Below are 16,123 nucleotides of genomic sequence, written 5' to 3'. Positions count from 1 at the left end.
ATTACTTTAACATCATTTAAATATGATACAAACATATAAAATAAATGATTTATATTGCCATAGCATCCATGTTAACATATATAATATGGTATAGTACTTTTTCGAAATAGTGTTTTATATCTAATCACAAGTTGTCATTGCGCATGATCACTCCTATACTAAAAATGGTTAGTACTAACTTAGCTCAAGAGGTTAATCTTAGTATCTCATTTGGTGTTTCGAAGTTGATATTTCACGTCATAGTTTATCTAATATATAAACTAGGAGATATCTCGCGCTATAAAACACGGATCAACATTTTCTCCAAAAATTATAATATAATAATAATTATTGTTAGATTTTTTTTTAAAAGTTATTTTGTTTGAGACATTATTTACTTTTAATATTGTAATTATTTGGTAAATCTACATATATATTTTTAAATATTAATTATTTTAGAATATCATAGAATTTTAATTTGTTTGATGTATATTACTATTTTATATTATTTGTTTGTTGTATTTGCATCATTTTTTGGTGAAAATATATCAAAGTATTAATTATTCTATTCTAGTTGTGAGCAAATAAAATTGATTAATTTATCAACCATATTAATTTAGTTTTACCAATCCGCCGATGTGGAACATTAAAACACACACTTCATATATTGAGTAATATATCTTTGTTTTAAAAAATTCAAATCACAATATATGCATTAAAAATCTATATATTTAGATATCATATATTATATGATAATTCAAAACAATTTGTAAATGAGATAAAATAAAAAAGATAGGAAAATCATAATTTAAAATCTTAACAAAATCTTTATTAAAATAATAATTTGGATACTTAGAGAGAAAATTTTACTTTTTAAAATTCTGATTAGTTCACAATTTTAAAAAAAATAAACAGTAATTGTCATCGATAATTAATTAGAGAGAAAAAAATATTTTTTTGGAAATTAATAATTATTCAAAAGATAATATTAAAATTATATTTTCACCCTTACTGAAAAGTTAAATATTTGCCTTAAGACCAATGGTATGACAATATAAATTTTTACACTTTATAAGGTTAGTTTTATATTTGTACTTCTCAATTAATATAGTAGGATACATATTTAATAAAAAATGTGAAAAGTTGTTATTATGAGTGCTCAATCCCAAAAAAAAAGAGAAAAAAAAAACTGAATTGAATTGAAACAATCAATTTAACCATATATTAATATGGCTTAAATATACTTGTTTTCTATATCCAAAAAAATCCAAATTATCAGAAAACGAAAAGTAAATCGAAATTTGGATTAGGCATTGCTAACCGGTAGTGGTATGACTAGAAAGGAAGAAAAATGTGTCCAATTTGGTCAAACTGATTCATATTAAATTGTATTTTCGTTATAAAATTAATAGAAAAGTTGTAAAAAGTTTATACATATATGAGCTAAAGACAAACTAACTTTTTTAAGATAACTGAAAATACATTTTACAAAAACATGAATTTGAATCTTACCAAAAAAAAAAAACATGAATTTGCGTTGGTTCGATTTTTATGTTTTCTTGAACGGAAATATCAGACAACCAATGAAATGTGGTTGAAATCAAGTATGACAATTGTACTGTCTACTTTTAATTGAAACTTAATGACCGACACTTCTAGATCAACGAAAAAGTTTGACTTAAGTTGATATTGGATAAAAGGCTTTAAAAGGTCAAAAGACTTGGAGAAATAAAGTCATAAGCAATTCAAATTATTGATTTTTCTGCACTGTTTATATGAAATTGTAATGATATATCTATCACTGCAAAAAAAAAGTACATAAAGTTTTGAACTTTAAAGCTCTTAAAGAAAGGAAAAAGTTGTGAAGATTTCAACACCATTGCCCATTGGTAGGAATTGGTCTTGTAGCGTATAGGCCATCTCTTCTTTCCACTTTTCATAAAGTTAGATAAAAGCATTTCTAACATATACCTATTGATTTGTGTTAATGATATAATTAGATCACCATTTAAATATAAACAAGTGTAATGCATGCTGTTGACAAAAAAAAAAATCATATGAATATTAATGACTATAGAATGGTATGATAATTGTAGTTTTACATTACTATGAATTTAACCCAAACAGAAAAAAATATATATATATAAAATAAAACAAACAAAAGGCTAAGAGGAAGAGGTTTGAATATATTAACTATTGAGTAAGCATATTTTTTAAAAAACATCTTCAATAATTTGGTCTTTTTGGCTACTATTATTTAGGTCCCAATAAGACTTTTGGAAGTACTCTAAAGGTTAAAAAAAAAAAAAAAGTTGTTCACATCAAAAACACACCTATCTATCTCTTTTTTTTTTTTTTTGAACAAAGTCTATCTCTTTTCTTTTTCTGTTTATACTACATTATAAGACTTCACTAATTTAAGTCATCCTCACTACTTTTTATACTAGTCTAGTAGATAAGACATGTCATCATCTCGTAATCATGAGATAATCATGACATCTTTTCAAGTCGTACCAAGTCGAAGTCCACGCTCCTTAGAGACTATTATGGCTTGTTATTGCCTTTTTACTTTTTGCTTACTGATAAGTTCTGGTTTAAAATCTGATAGATATCAATTATGTCTTAGAAATGGTGCTTTAGACTTGGGATGTTAACATGTAATCAGAAATATGTAACCATTGGATGTAAACATGTAATCAGAAACAAATATGTAAATAAGATTATTGGTACTGAGAGGTAACAACATCTACAGATATTGAACCATCTAAGTTGTAAAATCTGAAGTATTAGATAAACCAGATTCTAAACAATCCCAACTTATAGTTCTCACGAATCAGAATCACAGACCATATAGGAAATGAAAAGCAAAACCAAGAAGCCGAACTGATAATTGCATTTTGCCTGGCTCAACTCAGATTCACAGTCCAATTCATGTTGTCTTCAATCAAACCCATCTGCAAGCTTGTCAGGACGGTGTAGAGTTGCTTCGACACAGTTCCAAAGGTACCTTCTCCGTAAGACACTCTGCGTTTCAGAAAAATAAAAAGCTCTTATGACATACACATAAAAAGGCGAAAGCTTTACAGCTTTTTAGGTCTAGCTTTTGTTTAATGGGGGATACAAGGAAATAAAGGTTTTACCTTTTGCCTTTGTAAGTAACACTTCCAACTGGAGAGACAACCACAGCAGTCCCTGTGCAGAAAACCTCGTCTGCTTCTAATAATTCATCCACTGTCACATTCCGTTCCTCCACCTGATACCAAATAAACATGCACCGTGATCACAAGCCAGTAGTGTAGTGCTATGATCCACTTTAAAGATGCGAGTATTGTTGAGAATCTGAAGAAAGGGAGAGAGATTACCTGAAACCCTTGCGTTCGAGCCACGTCGATTATACTTTTCCGCGTAATCCCTGGTAAAATGGTTCCTTTTATTTCAGGAGTAGCAATCACATTATCCTGAGAAAGACAAATGTTGGTAAAGAATCATTATCTAAGAGAATCAGTATCTTGATATGTTTGTACATCTCCTACGCCTTAGAAATTTAGACTTCTAAGGGGGTAGACATCTTATAGACTCTACAAGGCATCATCAGATTCCCAAAGATTCGTTTTTTTCCTTACCTTTACGATGAATATATTGCAAGACGAGACCTCTTCAAGAAATCTTTTGTAAACGCAATCAAGATACAAAACATCAGAATATCCTTTAGCTTTCGCAATCGACTGTGCCTTCAGTACCTAAATGATTATAAGTTGTATGTGTGAGTTACAAATACCTGGTAATCAATATATTCAAAGAATCAGCTTTTACTTACTGCAGCATAGTTGCCAATGGTTTTAACACCTCCGGTACCACCAGGAGTTGCACGGTGAAAATCATTTTCCACAATCAAATTGATTGGTGCCACACCTTCCTGACATCATTATATAAATCCGAATCATCATTTACAGAAAAGAAGAACATCCAAAAAATATGGAATTGATCGAAAGAGGAACTTTGAAAGACCTTGAAGTAGTTCCCGACAGGCGAAACATAGATAATGAAAGTATATTCTGGTGCAGGTGCAAGACCAAGAACAGCTCCTGTCCCCATAAGCAACGGTCTCACATATAAGGAACCTTTACCTGGAGGTGGAACCTAAAAACAAAGACATCAACACACATGTTACAGTCATAACATCAAACAAAATATATAGATAATTTCCTCTGCATATCGGGACAAAGACAAAACTGTGTGATTCATTACCCAACGTTTGTTTGCTAATACAGTTTCTTTCACAGCTTCGACAAACTGCTCAACGGATGGAGCAGGCATACACATCCTCTCAGCACCATTTCTCATACGGTTTGCATTCTCCTCAGGACGGAAGAGGAGGATATTATTACCATCTTCCTTTCTGTAAGCTTTTAGCCCTTCAAACAATCCCTACAAACAAGCAAAAACAAGAACTTGAACAAAGAAGACTCTAGTAATCCTCAATTCCAATCAACACCACAAACACTCTTGGCATCTCTCTCATCATCAATTACAGGTAAAAGAAGAATTTTTCCGTGCAATAGATAAAGATAGATTCGGTAGATAACAGAAATCCTCATTATATGCAACTAACATAGCAACCACGAGAATAGACTCGTTGACAGATTGTGTTACGGTAAAGGACAGGACTTTAAGAAACTATGAAACAAAATCGACAAAGTTTATCACATATTTTCAATTCCTTAACCTCAATCCCATTCCCACAGATTAAGCTTAGTATGATCAAGCTCGTTAAACAGTAAAGGAGATGACTTTGAAGAAGAAAACTAAAGAAAGAAACCTGTCCATAGTTGAGTACACCAGCAGAAGGGCTGACTTCAATGTTTCCAAAACGTTGCAATTCACCTTTAGAGAACTCTCCATCGATGTTGCATTTCATCACATACATGTAATCAGTCGGCTTAAGCCCAAATCCAATGTTATCCCAATCTATGTCGGCTACTTCAGACACTTCCGTACTAATTTAGACAAAAACATATATCTAAGTGGTGACCTGGATGAATTTGGACAAACAATCCCAAAGAGATGTTGATTCTGATTTCCAAACAAACCTGGAAGAATTGGAGAGCACAGCGTTGCATCGAGTAAGAGAGGCACCACCATTGATGACACTTAACAATACAGAGGAAGAAGACGAAGAATGCTGAAGCTGTGGATATAATCATCGGAGAAATGGGTTTAGATCAGAAAATGAAGATGATAACATTTTGAGGAATCGATAAAACAGTAAAGAAGAGTTGACCTTGATGGAGGAAGAAGATGACGGCGGCGATAAGTTCCGAGTAGAGGAGAAAGAGTGGAGGCGCGTGGAGAAGGCGCGTGAAGGACAAAGTAGGTAATTTTGATTAAGACTCGGGGAGATTACTGCTCTCTCCATTGCTTCTGAAAATGTTTTTGCAAGTGTTTGTTTATGTGTTTCTTCTTCTTCTTTGATAAAGACGACAATATGGGGGAGACGGAGGAGGCTCTCTCTCTCTCTCTCTCTGTGTTGCGTTTCGGTTTTTGCTTCTTTACCCTAACAACAACACCTCATTTCAGTTTTATTTGTTGTAATCAATTCTTTTTATAAGAGAGGCAAAAATAAATAATAATAATAATAATAATAATAAGTACAATAAAAATTAGAGTGTGTTATTCAATCATCCAAATTAAAAATATTATTCCAATAGTGTGTTCTAAATGATGCATAAATATACTGACATTGGATTTGATCATTTTTAACCAAAAAATCTATATATATATATATATATATATATATATATATTTTTTTTTTTTTTTGGTGTGCAAATAAATTAGAATCTACACACATGAATCCATTGCAATAATTTTTATAAAAAGATAACTTTATCAGTGATTCAATAAACCTTACTTGTATTTTTACTATGTAGTAGTCTAATAATCGGTTTAACTGGAATTAAACTGGAATTTAGGAAGAATATTGGTGTAATTACAAACATAGAAAACAATTGTAGTCCAATTATACACAAGGAAAAGATTGATCGTGTAAGTCTGTAAGATATTGATTTATTAGGATAGTTTTTTTTTTGTAGTTGACTAAGAGAAAATTATAGTTTTTTTTTTTTTTTGTGGGTTTTTTTCGTTATAGTTCACTAGGAGAGACATGAATTATAAAATAGAAATCAGAAATTGTACAAAGATTTAACAAAGAAAAGTGAGAGTCTTTGAGAAAAAAATATAATAATAAAGAAAAAAGAAAATGACTGATAATACAATAGCAAAATAATAATAAGGCTCAAAAAAAATGTAAGACCGAATATGGGGTTTGATTTGCTCACCATTTTCACCAACTACTTACTTAGATACGTTCAAAAGAACACGTGCTTCATGCGTTTTTGTCAATCCCGTCTTGAAGATATATAATGGGCCTAACCCAAACAAATCTGGAACGAGCCTAAAACCCCAACACAAATAAAGGGTGGAAGATAAGATAAATGTACGTACTCTGGGTAGATTGTATGAACCAGTGAAACGGCGTGGTATGTTTCTATACTCAAGAGTCCATGAGATGTGTCTGTCTATTTGTTTATACTCTTTTTGGATTATTGCTCTTGTTTTGTTTCTTTGGTATGTTGAACTTTCCTTGATTTCTGAAGCGGAAAAAATCTATATAATAATAACAATCTGAATAAATACAAACAACAGTTACGATTTTTCGTCGTACATTTTCGTAAAATAATTTTTATTTTATTTTTTTGAAAGAAAATAACAACGGTTGCGTCTCTCTCAAAAGTTGCGTCTGTTAAATCAAGAGTTGTGTCTCTTACAAATAGTTGTGTCTATTCAAATATTCTCATCTTTAGAAATCTATATATAAATAACTTCTCATCATTGTATTCAAATTTTTTTTATATTTTTATTAGTTAAAAGACAATTTGTTAGAAGTGAAGTCTCATCACGGTGAAAAATCTATTGCAGTTTGATAAGTTTTGTGAATCATTGTAATATTTAATTATATTCAGTCTCTAAATATACATCTTCATAAATAATTATTTTTAATTTTTTAAAATATATTTAGCCGTTTAATTGAACCATTACAACATTAGTATATTTAATATTTAAGATCATATCACTTGGATGAACTTTTCATATATAAATTATTATTTAATAGTTTTAAATAACTAAAATATATTTAAATGAATTGTTGCAACCTTTTAATTACACCACGACAAATTTCGTTTATTTGATGAACCATTAAAATTTTTGATTTATTTCATGAACCATTGCAATTTGTTTGGTAAATTTGATATCTATGGTTGTGTCTACAATACTAAAATATATTTATATAATTTTTTTGTTTCCGTTTAAGTAATCTTAAGATGCTTTCTTTAACCATATACTTCTTCCAGGGTTATCATTCTATTGGTATGAATCCAAACCAAAAGGTTTGTTTTAGCTGTTTATAAATGTGGTTCAAGTTGGTTCTTCAGAAAATGAGAGCATATTGGTTCGTATATATTTTTCTATTCTCATGCTTTTTGATTAGAAAACTAATTGAATTTTAGAAAACAATATCTATTTCTAGATTTCTATTTTTAAAAAAAATATATGATTATGAAATATCAAGGTGAAAACAAAAATAAAATATTTCTATTTTTCTACTGTTGGAAATATTCAGTTTATTAGAAGATGGAAAACCGGGGATCAACATAAATATTGGCGGTTAAGATGATTGTCCAATAAACTATCTTGACGACAAAGACTTATCTACAACTTCATATATGTTAAAGGGAATTTGTATATTTAGTTCTAGTCATAATATGCTCAAATTGAAATCTTAACAACAAAAGATATTGAATATCAAAATATTTTAAAAGTTTAAAAAGATTTTGGATTCTGACAGCCAAAAAGAAGAGGAGTGCGTGAGAGCAATGAACCCGGCCGTCCTTGGCCGACCATTTTTCTTAGACGCGCACATTGTTGATGCTACATTATACACCTAAATACTATTGTTTCCTTTTAATATTTATTACATTATTTATTTATGTGTGACTCAGGATAAGTAACCAACATCTTATGCGGAGAAAAATAACTAGTAAGTATACTCAATGGATTAACCATATATATATAATCTATTATAATTGCCAAAATGTTTAATGACTATAGGTTGTTTTCTATAAATATATGTTTCATCTATAAAACGATAGTTGTTTGTATTATATATTCATTTACAATACTGCCTTTATGAAAATAGATATATTAATTTTTATTTATGAATATTGTAACTGAGTTTTGATTCAAATAAATAAAATATGTGATAATTTTCTGTTAAGTTATATTCAAATTTTAGAGGATTGGTAATTTTCTTACTGATTGTTTGAATAGTAATATTTATACTCACTTTTATGAAGTAAAAATTGATTTTGGAAATAGAAATCAAAATATGTTTGAGTTATGCTAAAAAATAATAAAATAATTAATTGAAATGAATTTTAAAAAATAAAAATTATGTCATTTTAAGAATGGTCCTCAAATAATATTTTGAATATTTGTAATTTATTAAACGGTTATTTAGGAAATTTATAGTGTCTTATACAATGTATTCATAATTTAGCATTTAAGAAAAAAAGAAAATTTAAAATATAATCATTTACATATCATATTTGACAACAAGAGCACAAGTTGTAGCGGTTCATAAAATATACAAAAAGATGATTGTAATGTTGCAAAGAGACGACACGACTGTAGCTTGTATTTATTCATTTAAAAAAAAATTATTAAAAGTTACGACGAAAAGACACAGATAAAAGGTGACATCGAAAAGATGGAAATGAAAGGTTATAACGAATAAATGTGAACGAAATAACACGACTGTAATGTAATCTCATAGCATTTAATCTTAAAACTTTGTTTAATTTGATGTGTGTAGCATTGATAATTATTTATTTAATCACATGTGAAGGTAAGATTATTTTTTTTAAGAATATTCTTTGAATAAAAAGTAATCTCATGGCATTTAATCGTAAAACTTTGTTTAATTTGATGTGTGTAGAATTGATAATTATTTTTATTTAATCACATGTGAAGGTAAGATTATTTTTTAAATAATACTTTTCAAATAAAATATAAAAAATGTTCCAACAAATTGTATTTTGAAATTTTTATTAAATAGTTTAGAATCCTAATAAATTAATAAATAAATTTAATTAAATATTTTTTGTAATAAATATTTTACTAAAATGAGTTCTCCGTGATATCGCGGGTGCTCCATACCTAGTAGTTATAATAACTAACTAAGTCTTTCTAACCAGAGAAACTAAAGAAAGAAACAATCTAGAGAGAAGACCAATTCTCTCGTCGAAGGCGATATCGTGAAGGCAGTTACTTCAGCAACACAACCTCTATTATCACCGGTTTCCGGCCGGCGCTGGCTTCTCCGGCGTCGGCCAATCCTTTCTTTTTCCTTCAGTTTCTAATTTCTCTTGTTTTTACTTTGATTTGCTGCGAATTCAGAAATCCCAAACCTCCGTCTTGTCAATCTCGTCCATTCCACTCCTAATTCAGATCTTGAAATTATCATCTTCTCCTGTTTGGGTGATGTTTAATAACACCCAAAGATCATTATACTTCGCGAGAGTAATGGATTCACAGTCGAACGTGTTTCTCTCGTTTCATAACAGCAGGGAACAGAGGTCTCAGAATCAAACGATGGGATTGGTAATGTCGTCGTCTCAATTTCGTTTTATCTTTCTCTTCCTGTGGAAGAGTTTTATTTCGACCCTAATCTGGTATCAGTCCAAGAGTTTTTGTGTCGGTTTCTTTCCGTCTATGAACGGTGTTTGTCGTTTCAATATAGAAACGTGTCACTATCAACATCAAAGGGGATATGCCTCTTATTTGGATCTATCCTATTTGAGAAAGGGAGATCCATTCTGGATTTGGGATCCAGGAATATGTGCTTGTGTTTTATACTCTTGGGGGATGGAACTATGGATGCTTGGCTTTGACTACAGTCGGACAATGATATTGTTTGATACTTTTGGATTTAGAGATATGTTCACTGGTTACAAAACAAAGGAATCAACATTAACTGGCGATGATGTTGATGGTTACTTCTTAAAGTCGACAATCTACCCATTGTTGGAAAAATTATGGGGTTCTTCACTAACTCAAGAGAATTTCATTTATGTATTTGGTCCGAGACGGAAGCGATGTTCTCAGCGAGTTTCATTACCCACCACCTTTTGGTTTGGGTCTGCAATCTGGGTTTTCGACATAGGAATTGGCAAGATTAGGGTCAAGAAAGAGGCTCAGGACAGACTAATGCTTGTTTTGGATATTTTCGAGAGGAAAACAATGTCAGTATTTCTTAGAAAAACACTGATACAGACTAATTGGTATCAGATTGTTGACTGTTCAGAGCTATCAACAAAAGCAATGGGTTTTGTAATACGATGTGCATTTTGGTATTTCTACAAAGAAAAGTTAGCCAAGCACAACTTTCGTATAAGAAGATTGATTACCAAGGAGGAAAATAACGGTTTTATTTGGCTGTTAGCGAGTAAGACTTTAAAGAAAGCATCGTCAAATTCACTCTTTGTTTTATCATCTTCAGTATATGGCGCATATTTCTGCTTATGTAATAATTTGCTTTTGAAGTTTCTGTAATGACCTTGTAAACTCATGTTGTTATCAATGAATGAATTTGTTTCGCCGGGAAAAAAAAGAAACAATCTAAAGAGAACATAAGACTGACAAAACCTTCGGTGGATAAAACTAAACTATGTCAATTAGAAATCATACCAAGGGAGAGAGCAAAGAAGAACAAATCTTTGAGCGAAGCAGCGAGAACCTTTTAGTAATTCAAAAAAAAAAGAAAAAAAAAAGTTAAAGCATTGAGCAGTTTCTTTAATTTTATCGTCCTGACCTGTTCCCACCAATGTATATTTTTATTTGAATATTAATTAAGTTATTAAAGCCCAAAATCCTTCCGAAATAGGCTTTATATACCATTTTAACGACCAATTTATGTGATATTGCAGCTCATTTTACGGGAAAACATTCTATTTGCTCATGAGAACTACGTATATTGTACCATATAGAACTCAAACTTTCACTACATCTCAGATGTTCCGAAAAAATAGTTCTCAACTTAAATCCTCCTCAAATCAAAAGTTGTCATCTAGTTGCCCATAAATCAGTTTAATCGGTTTACATACTAAACCGGTAGAAAATCTTGGTCAAACCAAAACGAAACCAAATTTAAAATCTGACTGACATTACAAACCCGATCCGACCTAATTTTCTTAACCCGATAAAAATGTCCCAAATTCTCAACTCTAAGAACCCTAAGATCATCATCTTGTAAAATCATGAGCAAATCAAATATTGTAGGTTAAGTTATAGAATTAACAATCAAAATACAATATATAATTTTAAAAACTAAACAAATCAAATAAAATTAATAAACAAAAAAAAATTAATTTAGTTTAACAAATAAATTAACCCGCGGGTTAAAATCTAAATCTACTAAACTATTTTACAAAATAGTTATTATTTCATAAGTCATATAAATCATATTCAAAACATGATTTCATGGCATAATATTTCATTAAAAATAGATTTTTAAAACAAATAAAACAATCATATATATAGTGATTTAAATAAAAATTATAAAATAAACAGAAAAAATTTCAACCCGTGCTTTAGCACGGATCCAGTTCTAGTTATATTTATATTTAACATATGTTATAAATTAAAAAATATAATTTAAATTTGTTTCATTAAAAAAAATAATTATCACTCATTTCTATATAACTTTTTAAAATAAATTTTACATTTAATAAATTTTATAAATTTTTATGTATATAAATGTGTAATTTAAAATTTTTTAATTATATATATTTATAATGTACACATTAACTACAAATAATTAATATATATTATAATTTTTTATAAAGTTTATATATATATTTACATTTTTAATTTCAATAACTTTTTAAAATATATATAATATAACACATTAAACTAAAATAAAACAATAATATATATTATAAACATTATATCCACATTAATATTTTAATGTATTAAATAAACTATTATATTATCTTAAATAATAACATATTAACATTAAGTAGTTTCTCATATATATTATCTTATAACAAAAAAAATTTATCTTTTATAAAATCATAATTTTACAAAATAAATTAATTATTTAAAATTATTTTAATATATATTAATATTTTAGAGTTAAATGCTTGGTAAATGCTTCAAATGAGAGCATATAGAAACAAAGCATACGAGAGCATCTACAGCTTCTAAATGCTCCCTTATATGCTCTTCTAATCAAGGCATACTCGGGATAACTTTTGAGTTGTATGTAATCCTGGAATAGCTTCTATTTTGTTTATAACCTATAGTTGTATGTAAATCTTTGCTAAAACTGCAGATTGGCGTATCTACACGAGGGTCTTCAACCAAACGTTGTTCATAGGGATATTTTTTTGCCTTTACATTTTTACATTTCTTTACTGCAGAAAGTTTCACACTGAATCCTTCAAATCCCACCTGGTCTTCTAAAAATAGAGTAGATGAACAAGAGAATGATGGTACTGACACAGATGAGGTCATGATGGATAAACTCCAAGCTAATCAAACAGAGAGGACTTTTGATATGTTTCAAAGACTGCTGTTGCTCTGCGGTGTCGGGCTATGCCTCCCCCTTGCCTCAAGAATCCGTATGTGATGAATCAGTCTGCAGAGACTGCTACTGATCCTTTCGGATATCAGAGATCAAAATGTGCAAGTAAGTTTGTTGTCCCTAAATTTCTTACTCAAGAGTTTCCTGAAACGCTTCTTCAGTTTTTATGCAGGTTTTCTCCCTGCAAGTATAACTGGGGATGGCTTGTCAAGATATCTCACGGACTTTCTTGAAATTCAGGTAAGCGAAAGGTGCTCTTTTAACTTGGAATTATGTTGCTTCTTCTTACGTAATTTGGTTTGGTTTCTCCGGCAAATTGGTGTTGGAAACTTCAGTCGTGTATTTTAAGGTGTTGAAGAGAATTGATGGTTGCCTATATGCTGTCACTAGGAAATTGCATCTAGATTCAGAGAGGTATATATTTTCGGTAGTTTTCTTAGTAAGAGAAAGACACATATATCTGCTTTTTAAAAAAGTAGTTCATCATGTTTGGACCATTTTGTTCAAGTAATCATTATCGAGTTTTTGCAGACGTAAAGCTATGATGGAAGTCCAAGCTCTTGCTGCGCTAGGTCAGTAATCAGTACAGTCTCTCGTTTCGTCCCTGATTGCAAGCTAAGATCAGTGTAGCCTTAACCCGTTTCTATCTTATTTTGTTTGTAGGGTTTCATGAAAATGTAGTAGGATACTACAACTCGTGGTTTGAAAATGAACAATTGTACATTTAGCTGGAACTCTGTGATCACAGCTTGTCCAAGAAATCTTCTCTTAAGGTCTCAGAAAGAGAAATCTTGGTGATAATGCATCAGGTAAACACTTACTTAACTTTCATGTAAAATCAAGTATATAGAGAGCAGCTTAATTACTGAGAATTCTTATCCACATATATATATNCATATCATTGTACTATGTCTCTTACAGATAGCTAAGGCATTACAGTTTATTCATGAGAAAGGAATAGCTCATTTAGATGTAAAACCAGACAACATATACATCAAGAACGGTGTTTGCAAGCTCGGTGACTTTGGTTGTGCCACGCGATTGGACAAAAGCTTACCAGTAGAAGAGGGAGATGCACCGTTACATGCCTCAAGAAATACTAAACGAAGACTATGAGCACCTTGACAAGGTCGATATCTTCTCTTTAGGTGTCACGGTATACGAGCTGATTAGAGGATCTCCTCTTACAGAATCAAGAAACCAATCCCTTAATATCAAAGAAGGGAAACTTCCTCTCCTTCCTGGCCATTCGTTACAATTACAGCAACTTCTTAAGGTACGTTCGTTGCTTTCCTACTTATGTGTGTTTGTGTTTCATGGCAGTCCCAAGCATTGTAAGATAGCAATTAAGACGAAATGTCTAATATGCTTTTGAAACAGACAATGATGGATCGTGATGAGGTTGACCAAAACAAGCCCTAGCTCTAGCTCCATCATTGCTCATTTCCACACGCATTCTTATGGAGGAGCTCAAGCTCGTTCTCTACAAACTGATGCATTGCCCTGAAGCTTGGTTAGTCAAAATCGTCTCTACGCATTCTCATGGAGAAGCTCAAGCTCGTCCTCTACAAACTGACTCAGATCTTTGTTTCTGCTACTTCGAGGTTGTGAAGAAACCGGGTAAGGATAATACTCTTTAGTGTTTCGATTTTGGGACTTTAGATTCACTAACTGATTATTGTGGATATAACGTTTATAATATATATTATTGTTTTATTTTAGTTATGACATGAGACTCTATCTATCAGCAGATCATCCATTACTGTAGAAAGGCTCTATAAGGATGATGAGAGAAGATATTTAACCGTGGGGGAGAAGTTTAAGATCGATTCCACTGGAAAAGACCTCTCTCAGGGTTTCAAGAGGGACGTCCGCTAGTTTTCCATAGGCAATGACGTTGAGAGGACCACCGTAGCCATCCTTCTCCAATAACCGCTTAATACTCGGACGGACAAGACGAGGATGAAAGCCATCCGGAACCGGGCACATCTTGATGTCCCAATAGACCCATGTTACAGCCCCAGCCTGCTCCTGCGTAGCCCTCTTTATCCCTTTCATCATCTCCTTCATATCCATCCTTCTCTCCTTCATATCCATCTCTATCTTCTTCATCTCCTTCATCTCGTTCATCTTCTTCATCTTCTTCATCTCCTTCTTCATCTCCTTCATCTCCTTCATCTCCTCCATATACTTCATATACTTCATATACTTCATATCCTGCATCTCCTGCTTATCCTTCATCTCCTTCATCTCCTTCATCATATTTATTACTCTTGTAAAATACCCTAACGAAGAAAAAACTGTGAGTGCATGTTTCAGTGGAGACTGAACATAAACAAAAGTGTTGAGATTTCAGAAGTGCTGGAACAAGATCGAAGCCGTTTTAGTGAGACGAAATATTGATGGAGCATTAACTGATGACGTGGACTGTGTGATTCACTGAATATATTCATGGAGATATTGATAGCTATTGTAGAGGATTCGTGCAACCGAAGATCTACAAGATTGAGAAGATAAGATCAAATAAGGAAAGTCGATATTATCGGCCAACGCAAACCTAGGAGATCTCTTAGCCCTCAAATATAAAAGGGATTGAGGAGATGCTTCTGATGGTTAGCCGTTTTGTGAGAGAAGAATTCGTTCATAGGTTCTTCTATTTGAGAGAGTGCGAGATTACTCTTTACGGTGAGAAAAAGAGAGAAATAGTGTAGAAAACAAATTGTTTATTGTCTCTTCTTTTGTTAGGTTAGAAATCGTTTGGCCACAAGCTAAGAGGGTGTTCTTAGGCTGTGTGTAACTCCAATTAAGAGAGTGTAATCATCTTAAAGATTTCTAATAAAATTGATACTCGGTGTGCCGGGTTTTGAGGAATTCTTTTGTTTCTGGGTCCATCCATTTTTTCAAAAACAGCCAAATATCAGATAGGGTAAAACAGCCAGCGGAGTAAAAATCGAAATAAGGTTTCTTATCCAAACACATATATTGATTAGGGAAAAAGGGGAAAAGTGAGAGCGGGAGTAGCTGCTTCGTTCGGGAACAAGAGACAAAGCCGAGCAGTACAAAACTTTACATTCCCTCCTCCTTGCTTACTTTTTTTTATATACGGGGATACTTTTCTTTTTGGGCTTCATAAAAACAAGCCCATTTATATTTACTCGGCCGACTTATCACAACTAAGGCTCAAATTAGACCTATCATCTTTTTTTCTTCTTATTTTCTTATAAGGAGTTTATGATCCGATTTGTATTTAACTATTTGCATCTCTTCGACTTCGTGATATTTCTCCAAACAGAGAGAAATTTTGCCTCATTTTTTTTTCTTGTTGATTTATTTTTTTTTTTGAATAAAATGTTAAATTTGATTCAAAGAAAAAATAACCTTTGTACAACTAGTGCAATATGTGGGTTAAACAGAGAAATCAAAATAAATTGTGGACTACAGGCTTAG

General features: G+C 31.3%; 1 protein-coding gene and 1 pseudogene across 1 annotated transcript; one reads left to right on the top strand and one right to left on the bottom strand.

Moving 5' to 3' along the window:
* On the bottom strand, positions 2,673 to 5,543 carry LOC104711489 (branched-chain-amino-acid aminotransferase 3, chloroplastic). Its single transcript, XM_010428188.2, has 10 exons — positions 5,261 to 5,543; positions 5,070 to 5,167; positions 4,799 to 4,976; positions 4,228 to 4,407; positions 3,988 to 4,119; positions 3,797 to 3,895; positions 3,603 to 3,719; positions 3,342 to 3,437; positions 3,120 to 3,232; positions 2,673 to 3,003 (listed from the first exon to the last, which is right to left on the bottom strand). Exons 1-10 carry the CDS (start codon positions 5,393 to 5,395, stop codon positions 2,886 to 2,888), a joined length of 1,266 nt encoding a protein of 421 aa, XP_010426490.1. The 5' UTR covers positions 5,396 to 5,543; the 3' UTR covers positions 2,673 to 2,885.
* Positions 9,958 to 14,098, top strand: LOC104715482 (annotated as a pseudogene).

Source organism: Camelina sativa, chromosome 9 (assembly GCF_000633955.1).
Source record: "Camelina sativa cultivar DH55 chromosome 9, Cs, whole genome shotgun sequence".
Lineage (NCBI taxonomy): Eukaryota > Viridiplantae > Streptophyta > Magnoliopsida > Brassicales > Brassicaceae > Camelina > Camelina sativa.
This window is presented reverse-complemented; position numbering and strand designations above follow the sequence as displayed.